The following is a 13,070-nucleotide window of genomic DNA, read 5'->3' as shown; positions in this document are numbered from 1 at the left end:
CCTTAGCAAAGCGCATCCCAGGCTGCATAGCCGCACTACCCTACCCAACCATACCACACATAAACATGACACTACCCCCGGGGTTTACACAGACGAGCCGGCGAAGCAAGAAGAGCGCCAGAAGAAAGGGCCCTAGCCGGCGGGGCCCAGCCAGGACAAAAGGAGGTCCCACAAAGCGCCTACACCGGCCGCATTTGCGGTCGGGGTAGACGACGGATGGGGCCCACCTACGAAGGCTGTCCAGGCCTACACGAGATGAGGCAGGATAAAGAGGGATAATCCCCCTCGATCCCAAATCATTGAGGCCAATTTCTAGCCAAATTATATATTTTGTGGTCAAATCCGTGCAGACTTTCGTGCCGAAGTGTAAGGCCAATGTCCCATGCATCCGAAATCCGATGTACGATATCCGAAAATATTTTAATTCGTACGAATGATAATATAATTATAATTCACATGCATCCGAAATTAATCTCATAGAAATCAAGTATAGAACTATGGAATTTATTACAAGATGAAGGTGAAACATTTTCAAATGACAACCATATGTATATATTATAGAAAATATACGTAGTAAAATATTTTCTACATTCGACATTATAACATTTATTTGACTGTAAATATATCAAACAAGAATCATAGTATGTTAAAAACTTAAAGTGAGGTTAAAAAACATACGATTTCGGATAAAAGTTAAAATTATTTCTACTTTTTCCGACGTCGTATGAATTTAAAAAATTTCGGATTAAAATGAGCGGTAAAAATCTGAATGTATATTAACCAATAGGAACACTTTCGGACCTTCGTATGGTCGGAATTCGGATGCATGGGACACCGGCCTAAGTTGGCTTGGCTAGCAAATTTATTCTGAATGCACCTTAAAGGTGACGTACTGCTCCGTATTCTTCATGATCCAGGTCAAGATATCTTGGAGCCACTAGGAGTAGCATCTAACGAACAGGGCTATTGTTATTTCAGGTGTGTTCAGCACACGATTGCTCAATGCTCATCGAATTGTCATCGTATGATTTTCTTAACGCAACCCATTTCCTTTACTTATCGATATGATAATTCGATGTATGTAAATAAGAAATTAAAAATTATATAAGATGTAGCTGTCATAATTTTGTCTATATAGTCGCCATTATGAATTATGTTGAATAATTAATATAAGAAAATTCCCTTAACTTCAAAATAAAAAGTAAGAATTTGCTTTAGAATCAGCGACAAGGTAATTAAAAATATTTCATGTCCAACTACCCAAGGAAACTTTTGTTGCAAAGTGAGGTTAGCAGCTGACAAAGAAAGGATATTAGGGTTCCTAATAAAATTGCGAAATCCTTAATAGTTGTATTGGAACAATCTAATAATTATTCAAATCGGGACATTTTAAAACCTTGTATAGTGAAGAAAGCTTTAATAATTATAGTAAATAAGAAAACAGGGAGAGTTCCAAAGAAACTTTATATTCGTTTAAATAAAGTAAATAATTTGAAATTAGTTATTCGATTAGCAAGAATGGACTATGAAACAATTCAAAATAGTGGCGGTGAACATCCACCAAGGAAAAAGGCCAAAAATATTGCTGAAAGGGATCCTGCAAAAAGAGATTTAGCTACTTTACCTGTGAGTTTTTTAAAGATGCGTTGGGTATTTGTAATTATCCATAAATGGTTTTTTTCAGGCTGATATTCTATTGAAAATATTTAGGTATTTAGATTTGAAGTCTATTAATAACTGTGCGATGTTGTGTTCAACTTTAAATAATGTGTCAAAGGACAGTTCTCTATACAAGAAGGTTATGTTAAAGGTGAGATTTAATTATTGTTATTATGTAGTGTTATAAAAATATATTTTTTAGTACAATATGAATACACAGTTTTTAGAATCGTTTATATCTAAAATATCGAGTCCTAGAGAGGTATACATAGAATATAAATTTTATGATCAACATGCTGAAGTTGGTGACTATCATGATTTTAATAAATATATTGAAATGTAAGTAATTTTGGGGTATCCAGTGTACCTACTAAAGCTAAGCAGTTGACATTTTTTTGCTAATTTATTTTTCAGTATGTTAAGAAAATGTGGAGAACATATTTTATCCTTAAAAATCGAGAGTTGCCGGAATGAGGAATTGTTATTAAATATTTCTGAATGTATTCATTTGAAGAGTAAGTACTAGACAATTAATGTACACTGCCGATATGTTTTACCGTTTATTTTGTAGGGCTGACATTGTACAGATGTAAAAGTTCATTTAAAACACTGCCATCCATAGGATCATTAACAAACATTAGTTTCGTATCGTGTCATTTTCCCCAAAAAACTGTTAGTGAGCTTGTTAAGAATAATCCAAATTTGAAGTATATCTCTTTGTGTAAGTATAAGATTTGTCTTTTTTGTTCTAAATGTAAGTTTTAGTTTCTTTTCAGCCAATAACGTAAACGTGAATGCAAATGAAATATGCGAAGTAATGTCCAAGTACAACCTATTAGTTAAAGAAATACATTTTAGCGAAAGAAAAAGAGTAAAGTCGAAAAGTTTGAGAACCCTCGCAAGACTGACTAATTTACGAAAATTAGAACTAATATCTGGCCCTGGCTTTGATAGTGATCCAGAGGATGCTCTCGAGCAGTTAGCAGCTGGATGTCCCCAATTAGAAAAGTGAGGTTCATAACATAAAGTCATTACATTGTAACGAAATTGTTAGAAATAGAATATAAAATTAATTTATATTGATGTTTTGTAAATAGTGTAAATATTTCTAATTTCTAACAAATTAAGTCTACTACATTTAAAAAATTGTAGTAGCTGTTTAAATAATTTTTTCATAATTACATATGATTTTAGGTTAGTTATATACGGATGGAAAGAAATTAATGATGACAATTTTATACCTGCTTTACATATGCTGACACAATTAAAGGTACTAGATTTAAGAGGCACCAATATTACCATAAAGAGCTGTCGAGAAGCTGCCCTTTCTTTACCTTTACTGAAAACTATGGATGTGATAAAATGTCATCGAGTGAACAAAGCTCAGGTGGGTAATACAAATAAAGCGTATACTTGAAATAATGACAATAATTCAATTAATGCCATTAAACATAAATAAAACAAACATTACTAGAATAGGCCCCATGCAGAAAAAAATATTTTAATAGTTTTTGCATCTACACTGAATACTACAAACAATGTATAAAGGTTTTGTTATATTAATTTATTTTTAAAAAGTTATTGGATATTAAAGATTTAATCGGTTCGCTTCACGCGCAAAAGCCATGGACTGGGATGTCGATACGTTGACGTCGTCGGTAAGTAAATGGCAAGCGCCACATATACAATAACGCCTTTCGACAGTGCAACTGATTGCTCTGGTTATTAAATATATGATTAAATATGTGGAGTGGTGTCAATAAGCATTACGATACCTTATCCTTATATATAAACTGTAAATTTTTGAAATTAAACTTATAATAACTATGGCAAATCCCTCTAAATCATACTATTACTGGTGCATTGTACCAATGTGTGAAAATACATCGGTAAAAATGCCACAAAAAAAATGTATTTTAAAATAAATTTATGTAGATACCTATAAACTATAAATCACATTTTCATACCAGTTTGCTTTTATTCCCCTTATTTCTGCCGAAGAAAATAAAATGCTTTTCGAAAAAACTCGCAATCATCATGGCATCCACTCTCGGTAAATTGTCTGATTGGGCTTTAGCATAACCTTGTTCGGTCATGTTACAAATATTCTTAAGAATTTTTAAAAAACTAAAACTAATAATTATGATTATTTAAAATAACAAATTTAAATTCAAAATGTTATTTAGGTAGTAAATAATATTATGCTACGCGCGGAAAGCTCACATGAACTAAACGTCGTAAAAATAAATATTATACCTACACAGACTTAATTATTTTGCTACATAGGTGCATATTTAGGTATACCCACATAATACAATGGAAATCAGTTAGTATATAACAACACATCAGTATCGTTATCGTATTGTAAGTAAACTAAAAATAATAAATGTTTTTAACCTGTTAACTGGATATGACGAATATATCCATGTATATATAATCATGTTATTATGTTTATCACGAATATATTCGCGATCCCATTTTTGGAGGGGCTATTAATGGATAATTCGAATATGTTCGCCTGTGGTAAGGCATACGCATCCCCACCCTTTGGTCTACAATTTCATGTAATATTTTCCTTATTTTACCACATATCGCTAGCAACACACAGCAGTTACACTTGGACATTAGAAAGGGCAGCATCTTGTCTAAAAGAAGGCGTTTATCGAGCGACTCTGAGTCAGATCTGAGCGAAAGTCTCGACCTAAGCGAATCAGAATCCAGTGCATCTGGCGAAAGTGATTATAATGTGTTTAGTGACGAATCTTCGTCCGAGGAGTCTGATGTTGAGGATATTTTCTCAGATGTGCCTTGGTCGGAAAAAGGAATTCCTAGGCCTTATTTTCCTTTCACAGCACATTCTGGTGTACAAGCTACGATTGATGATCCGGATGATGTATTGCAAATATTTGAATTATTTTTCGATGACACTATTATAAATATAATCGTCGAAGAAACAAACACGTAATATTTATTTTTCTAATAACTTTATAATTCTCACTTCATAATTGTATTTTGTAATTGTAGATACGCCACTCAGTTTATTCTTCAAAATCAAGAGAACATCGGACCCAAATCAAGAGTTCGTAAGTGGAAAATCACAAACCCGGACGAAATAAAAACGTTTATTGCAGTATTGATTTTGCAAGGAGTGTGCCTGAAACCATCTTATGAATTGTATTTCAGTAGACGAGAAAGCATTGAAACACCTTTCTTTGGCAAAATTATAACGGAAACGCGATTTCGCTTATTACTAAAGTTTATGCACTTCGCTGATAACAACCTGATGGATAAAAACTGACCCGATAGAAAATTATACAAAATAAATCCCATTTTGCAGCACCTAAAAATTAAATTTATGTCTGTGTATACCCCCGACAAAAACATCTCTGTTGATGAGTCACTCGTGGGTTGGAAAGGCCGCCTTCAATGGAAGCAGTACATCCCTTCCAAAAGAAAGAGGTTTGGTATAAAAATGTTTGTACTTTGCGAATGTTTTTCTGGTTATGTCTATAATTTTACGGTCTATACTGGAAAGGATACAGACTATGGAAATAAGTATAATCAGGAACCATTGGCAACAAGAGTTGTTTTACATTTGATGGACCCGCTCTTAGACAAAGGATATTGCCTTTTTATAGACAACTATTATACAAGCCCCAACTTAGTTCAACGATTACTAAAACAAATGACTGACTGTATAGGTACTCTTCGAACAAACACAAGGAGTTCCACCAGAAATAAAAAACAAAAAGTTAGAAAAAGGTGAAACTGTTGCGTTGTTTAGGCGTAAAGTTATGATTCTCAAGTGGAAAGACAAAAAAGATATAACGATGCTAAGCACTGTACATGATGATAGTATGATAGAAATAGAAAGAAGAGCGGGTACAGTAAGAAAGCCAAGCGTCATATTAGATTACAATAAACAAATGGGTGGAGTGGACTTAGATTTTACAAAAAAATTTTTCTGCATATGCTCAATATTACAATTTTAAATAGCTTTATAATTTATAAGAAAAGTGGAGGCAAGAAAAGTAGATTAACTTTTATCATCGAACTGGCGGAGAAACTTATAGCAAAATATGGGAAAGCAAGAAATATTTAATCAAGGCGCTCTAAGGTTAGTAATATAACACGTTATACTGAAAGGCATTTTCCTGCGATTATTCCGCCCACAACCCACAAAGAAAAACCAACTAAAAGATGCGTATTATGCACAGAAAAGGGAATACGAAAAGAATCTAGATATTGGTGTCTGGATTGTAGGACCGGCTTATGTCCGGCTCCATGCTTTGGTATATATCATACAAAATAATGTCGCTATTTTTATGTAAGTTAAACTTAGTACTGCCATTAAAGTTCATTATTATGTACTCCCATTTTTTATTTGTCCTACTTTACAATGATTAAAGCGTATATATTCGCGCGCGCCCATGCGCAATGAATATGACGAATATGTTCGCTAGCAGTAATTTGAGGTGCCATTACATTACTGACCAACGTAAACGTGTGCCAGTTAAGAGGTTAAGAAGTAATAGGACCGAAATCGTTTTCTAATGTGAAGCGGCCAGTTTACTTACCGATGACGTCGCACCAATAACAACTCGTTCTACGACACGCCCCTACAGGATGCTCATCTCCAAATTTCAATGTACGATTTAGTCAATTTTCGAGTAGAATTTTTCACAAAAGATTTTATAATTAATAATTTTAAATAAGGCCATATTTAAATATGTGAATTATTATAAAAAATCCGGCATGTGCAAGAGGCCTATTGTAAACTAATTTTGAGGGATTTTTTTTTAAACAAAGCCTTGTGAAAACTTATGTGTTATTATTTTTTAAAGTATCGTCCATCATTAGCCACTACTTTTTCCTCTTCTTTCTGGCAGCATACGGATTCCGTGTCGAAAGAACAGCTCATCTTTTGATGCTATTCACCAATCAATCCCATTTTTCGTATCTTTGTAAGACTGGAAGTGCTGCTTAGTCAGTCCCTGTTCCATGGATCGGATCAAGTAATAATCTGGTGCATATAGCAGGTGAAGCAAAACGTAAAAAGTATCGGTATGATTGAAAAGCAAGGAAATTCAACGGCAAAAAAGAAAGGTTTTTTTTGCTTTGTATCATCAGTGACGATGAAAAATGGATATGCTGTCATAATCCTAAGCCTAGAAAATCATGGGGTTTGCCTGGTCATGCATCAACATCAACGTCAAGAATGTATATTCATGGTTCAAAGCTCATGCTCGTATTTGGTGGGACCAGCTTGGTGTTGTGTACTATGAGCTGCTTCAACTGAATGAAACCATCACAGGTGAACGCTACTGAACACACTTGATGCTTTTGAGCCGTACATTAAAGGAAAAAAGGCCTCAATTCGGCAAAGACACGATAAAGTAATTTTTCAACATGTCAACTATCGACTACATGTTGCTCATGAAGTCAAAAATTACTTGGAAATGCTGAAATCGGATGTTTTACCCCGCCATATTCACAAGATATTGCTCGACTGGATTGCTATTTGTTCCCATCCACGGGACGCGGTCTGGCTAAGCAGCGTTTCCAATCTTACAAAGATATGAAAAACTAAATGGATTGGTGGATGGTATCAAAACATGAGTTGTTCTGCCAGAAAGGTGGGAAAAAGTAGTGGATAGCGAGTAGTGGATGGATTTGAAAATTAATAATGCAAACAATTTTTCTCAATAAAGCCTTGAATTTATAAAAAAAATCCCATAAAATTAATTCACAATTCTAGTAATTTCTGCAATTACTAGACAGATGAGGTCTTGGTATAGGGGCAATTCTAATATTAAAAAATTAATGCCAATGTCGACGCCATTTTTACGTTGTAGATTGAATTATTATTTGGGATTACTAAATGACAATACAGGCTGTTACAAATTCGCTTCTCATTACAGGGATCTCGGGAACGGTAAGAGATAGAAAGTATCTTAAATGGGGGCAAAGTTGCATAATGAGGAGACCAACATTAGCCTCTAAAAAATCAAGGCTAACGTGATTAGTTTTCAAAATATTTGAAACAAACAGAAATTTATTTATTTATTTTTAAAATGTAACGTTTCGTCTCTCCAGAACCATCATCAACTTAATTTTTTTAAATACGACCCTGGAAATTTTATTACATTTTTTGCAAGCCTTCATGACCACCAATATTGTACTGCCTCAACCTGAACCAGATACAGACGTTTTGTATAATAATATCACCTCAAACAAGATAAATGAAACAAAAACAGATTTCCAAAATTTCCTTTTTTTTTCAAATATTTCGAAAACTAATCATGTTAGTCTTGATTTTTTAGAGGCATAATGTTGGTCCCCTGATTATGCAACTTTGCCCCCATTTAAGCTACTTCTTATCTCTTACCGTTTCCGAGATACCTGTAGTGAGAAGCGAATTTGTAACAGCCTGTATATTATATGTGATTTCTAAAGTATAATTAATTACTATAATAATTGATTCTAATGTAAATTAAATTCTTATTGGATAGGTATAATGTTGAAATTCAGTAGCTTTAGAATACCACAAAGTTTAGTCAGGTTTTACTTAAGTAATGAGAAATTTAATTGTCATTGAACAATAATTAAAAATTACAGAACAATAAATAAATTTGTGTATTCTCCCAGGTTCAATATATATTAGCTCTTAAATAATAATTAAATTATACCATAGCTAATCTTTGACATTGAATTACTTGTATATTTAATTGACCTTTAAATTTGGAAAATTTATCTTCAGTAGATTAAAGGTTAGAGTAGGTTTCGTATTTTTTTTTTTATTTATTATAAGTTTGACGGTGATCAGTTGTGTGTTTTTCTATTTAATAGTTGAAATTCTAGGTCCATGAAGTCGTTTATACAGAGCGTTCCTTTTAAATGACCTACTCTTCATAACTGTATGTCAAAAGTCAAAGAAATGTCCTTTTACTCTATCACTGTACTCGTAAAAAAACGTTCTTTGAAATACATAGAAATATACAGTGTTGCATTAAAAACTATGAAGTTTTTTATTATATCTGAAAAAGTAAAAATTTGAGAACAATGCAGTTGCCCTCATCAGATCAACCATGTTCTTTTACCTCTGGATGTCAAATGTGACATCAATTAAACAATTATAGTTGTTAGTATATCATAAAAAAATACTCCATATATATAATCGACATATTATTAGTTTTATTTGGCTTTTTTTAGAAGCCAAAGGCATCAAATTAAATTAATTTACAAATATATGCTTCTAAAAATAATACAGGGTGTTCCGAAATTAATGCAACAAAATTTGGTGACAGATTCTTAAGACAAATTTAGGGAACCCGTATTTTTTATTTTTACCAAGTGGCCCCTTCTTTCGTAGTTACAGCCCCCTGAAATCTGCCCCTAAGAATAATCTTTTTTTTATATCTCAGAACCCTGTTATTCGAGGATGACTAAATTTGGTACAAAGGGGTTGTATGACATGTGGAATCTGAAGGTGTTACGCTTTTTGGCGGGGAACCTCCTTAATACAATTTTTCATGGGACCCCTTGTCTTTGGAGCCAAAAAAAATTGGTTGCATATTTAAATTTCTTAAAAATTATTTATATGCATATCGTGATTCACCATTTTCCTCAAAAACATTGCGTTTTACGAAAAAAATATCACGAGACAAAAAGTTTCTAAATTCAATGGCTTTCTAGCTACCTAATAATTTTTAAGAAATTTTAAAATATGACCAAATTTTTTTGGTTCCAAAGGCAAGGGGGCCCACGAAAGTGTCTTAAAGGGGTTCCCCGCCAAAAAGCGTAGCACTATCAAATTTCACATGTCATAAAACCCCTGTGTACCAAATTTAGTGATTCTCGTACAAAAGGATTCTGAGATATAAAAAGACTATTCTTAGGGGCAGATTTCAGGGGTCTGTAACTCCTAAAAAGGGGTTACTTGACAAAAAGAAAAAATATGGGTCCCCTAAATTTGTCTTAAGAATCTATAAAAAAAATTTGTTGCATTAATTTCGGGACACCCTGTATAATAGACATTATTTATATTTTAGCTTGCACAACTGCAAAAGGATTTCATGGAAATACACATCCCATTGGAGTAGAAAATCTGTTGTGTTCTTACCATTGTATATTTTTCTTTACACTTATTTCTTAAATCATATTTATTTTTAGCATCAACATTTTTATATTCCAGTTATATTTTCGTTTCATATTTGAACGTGGTGTTTCATTAACTAAGTTGATTGTAGAGTAAAATGTAAGCAGTGTTAATATGTTGTAATCTAAGAATATAAAGTAATTTTGTATTTATTTTAATTTTTTATTATACCTAATATATAATAGTTTAAACTTGGTTTTGGCTAAATTCTTTTTAAAATAATTTATTTTAAGTCGACTTTATTACTAGAAAAACAAAATTGATGCAATAAAATTAAAATATTGGTCATTACATACCCATCTAGTTTGTTATTTTACTAAAAAATATTTTTCGTTCAAATTATAAGTTAAACAGTATTTATATATACTGTTTAAATATTTAGGTAAGCAAAAATTCCTTCATAATACAGTATTACTACTTGTTCACGTCATTCCAGCACCAGCTTTGCACGCCACTGTATTGTAACTTTCCAGAAACAGTATATGCCGTATTGGGCGTTTTCAATTTAACCGCGTTTATACTGCATTTTAATTGGACAGGTGAAAGGCATAACCTATATTTTTGCACGATGTTGAACGTTGAACTTCCAATCGTCAGCTTGGGGGTCACACCACTGAGATTGGTAGTTGCTATCGATAAACTGACAGTGTTTTATCTTTATCTACACAATTTTTGTAAATAAATACGATTTCGCTATGTCAGAGCCTCAGTGCAAACGAAGCAAGATGCCGAGCTCCCTCGATCAGCTGAAGGCCCTTACGGTCGTTGTTGCCGATACCGGTGACTTTGAAGGTAAGTACCCAAGTTTATACCGTTTTGCATTCTCTTTTGTATATTATCGCTCGGATGGTTCTAGAATTTTATAATCAATTGATTTCCTGACAGACATATAGTTACCTAATTACTTATTTTTGCATTTTCACCAAAATAGTCGTAGAATACGCAGACTTGATTCATTACATATTTACATTTGTTAACCCTTTCCTCTGTTTAATTTTTCCATTATTAGGTTAGTCGGCTAGTCGTTTATTATAGTTTACGTTTACATGGTCAATAACAGAAACAGAACCACTATAAAAAGTTTTAATACGTTTCCAAAACTGAAAAACATTGAAATGTATACTGTCAATCTGACCTTGGAAGTTGAATAAAGATTATTTTATCATATAAATCGTGTAGTCTTATCAAAAGTGGTTCTCTTAAAAAATATTCTCTTGCAATGGATACAAATTTGTTAATTAATTAAATAGCATTTTTTAATGTACCTATTGAAGTAGGAATTGAATTGTTTGATACGTTTATAATATATCTATGTAATTATGCTAATATCATGCGTTTACGTTTCATTGCGTAAATCACAAAAGTTTTGTAAGTACCTATATAATATTATTAGGTACTTCAGATGAGATTATTGCAAATAAGTGGCTCCTACAAAAAATAGTAAAAAAAATAATGGTACCTTTTGACGTAACTTTCACGTATGTAGATTTATATTATGTATCACAAACATCTTGTGCTTGATCATTGATCAAATGAAATCATTTGCATCGATCATTTTTATCAATATAAAATACTGCCTCTCAGCTTTCAGTCTAGTAGGTATGTACCTTAAAGTAGGAGGCAAATTTGTAGAATTGTTTTCATTAATTTTAAAATATTTGATACACGAAATCGTGCAAAAACTCGGATTCATATAAATGTTCTGGAATAAGTGCTGCAGTAGGATTACAAATAGAATTTTAAATTTTAAAATGAAAAAAAGGATGACCTCTAAAAAACTCATTGCGGCACGCACCTAATTAATGTCACTATCGGCTTATGAAATTGGATGGACTGCTCAATTGAAAAGCCTATTTTATTGTTAATTATATGAAGTGTATAAATTCCATAGTTCATTATATCATTACTTATCTTCTATGGTTCTGACTGCCAGCGACATTTTATTTATAGTGGCGCATTCAGAAAAGTTTTAGAGGTTGAATTCAAATGATAGTGGTTTTATAATATTAAATAAGTGAATACAAGCCTTGGATAATGGTTCATCTAAACCTCTCCATTTAGGATCTGTTAATATCAACAAACAAGTTCTGTCACTAATAATAATTTCTATATTATTCAGCGATGAAAAATTACAAACCTACGGATGCCACAACAAATCCTTCCTTAATTCTGGCTGCGGCTACATTGCCTCAGTACAAATCTCTGATCGATAAAGCTGTTAACTATGGAAATAAAATTGGAACAACACAGGAGGAAAAGCTTGAAAATGCCATGGATAAGCTTTGTGTGTTATTTGGAACAGAAATTTTAAAAATCATACCGGGTAGAGTTTCCACAGAGGTTGATGCTAGGTAAGTCCCTGTCTAATTATTCCAAAATAAAAACCTTATATGCTTATATTTTTTAAAAGCGTGTTATAAATGTGGTTAGAAATATTTTTATAGCCAGTTATAGCTGTTTTACATTGACAATTTATTGATGAATAAATTGACGAAGTTCTTCATGAATTAATTCACGAATTTATTGATAAACAGTGTGGTTTGGTTTTACACTGCTACAGACTTTGTCAAGTTTTTTGACGCATGAATCGGTTCTACCAACGAATCGAAGAAGCAAATAAATTTCAAAAATATCACCTTTCCACTCATAATCGTAGTGATACAACAGTGGTACCGTTTTGACACATATTATATAAATATTAGTGTTTGTAAGTAACAAATCAGTAAAAACAATGCAAAACTAGTACGACGCCACACAATTATTTACATATTCCAATAACAAAACCTCATTACTGATCTGAGGCTGGAAATCTGTTGGGTTGGTACTTCCGAACTTCACGAAGAAACTGACGAAAATTAGAACATTAGTCCAGGCAAGTTAGACCAAAACAGATTTTTTCTGATGAACCGCGCCATTATTCTATGGCTAGAAATTGGCCTCAATGATTTGGGATCGAGGGGGATTATCCCTCTTTATCCTGCCTCATCTCGTGTAGGCCTGGACAGCCTTCGTAGGTGGGCCCCATCCGTCGTCTACCCCGACCGCAAATGCGGCCGGTGTAGGCGCTTTGTGGGACCTCCTTTTGTCCTGGCTGGGCCCCGCCGGCTAGGGCCCTTTCTTCTGGCGCTCTTCTTGCTTCGCCGGCTCGTCTGTGTAAACCCCGGGGGTAGTGTCATGTTTATGTGTGGTATGGTTGGGTAGGGTAGTGCGGCTATGCAGCCTGGGATGCGCTTTGCTAAGGTGGCCCTTAGGC

The 13,070-nt window shown here is 33.3% G+C and overlaps 2 protein-coding genes across 3 annotated transcripts in view; both read left to right on the top strand.

Annotated features, from left to right (window-relative positions):
• Positions 1-1,118: 1,118 nt before the first annotated feature.
• On the top strand, positions 1,119-9,960 carry LOC108913606. 2 transcript variants are annotated; one of them, XM_018719182.1, is made up of 8 exons: positions 1,119-1,626; positions 1,685-1,810; positions 1,880-1,998; positions 2,074-2,174; positions 2,231-2,380; positions 2,436-2,667; positions 2,854-3,046; positions 9,711-9,960. In XM_018719182.1, the coding sequence occupies exons 1-8, from the start codon at positions 1,519-1,521 to the stop codon at positions 9,759-9,761; spliced, it is 1,080 nt and encodes a 359-aa protein (XP_018574698.1). In that variant the 5' UTR covers positions 1,119-1,518; the 3' UTR covers positions 9,762-9,960. The 2 variants fall into 2 exon arrangements, with proteins under 2 accessions (XP_018574698.1, XP_018574692.1); XM_018719176.1 differs by having other exon boundaries at positions 1,862-1,998; positions 9,711-9,959.
• A 496-nt stretch (positions 9,961-10,456) lies between these two features.
• The window catches only part of LOC108913838 (transaldolase), an 11,108-nt gene continuing 8,494 nt past the window's right edge, over positions 10,457-13,070 (top strand). The window contains exons 1-2 of the mRNA XM_018719482.1: positions 10,457-10,609; positions 11,937-12,168. Coding sequence (XP_018574998.1) covers positions 10,513-10,609; positions 11,937-12,168 — 329 coding nt within the window. The 5' untranslated portion in view covers positions 10,457-10,512. The remainder of the gene's footprint in view (positions 10,610-11,936; positions 12,169-13,070) is intronic.

Source organism: Anoplophora glabripennis, unplaced genomic scaffold, assembly GCF_000390285.2.
Source record: "Anoplophora glabripennis isolate ALB-LARVAE unplaced genomic scaffold, Agla_2.0 scaffold34, whole genome shotgun sequence".
NCBI classification, from domain to species: Eukaryota; Metazoa; Arthropoda; class Insecta; order Coleoptera; family Cerambycidae; genus Anoplophora; species Anoplophora glabripennis.
The sequence above is the reverse complement of the archived record's forward strand: the minus strand, read 5'-3'. Positions and strand labels throughout refer to the sequence as shown.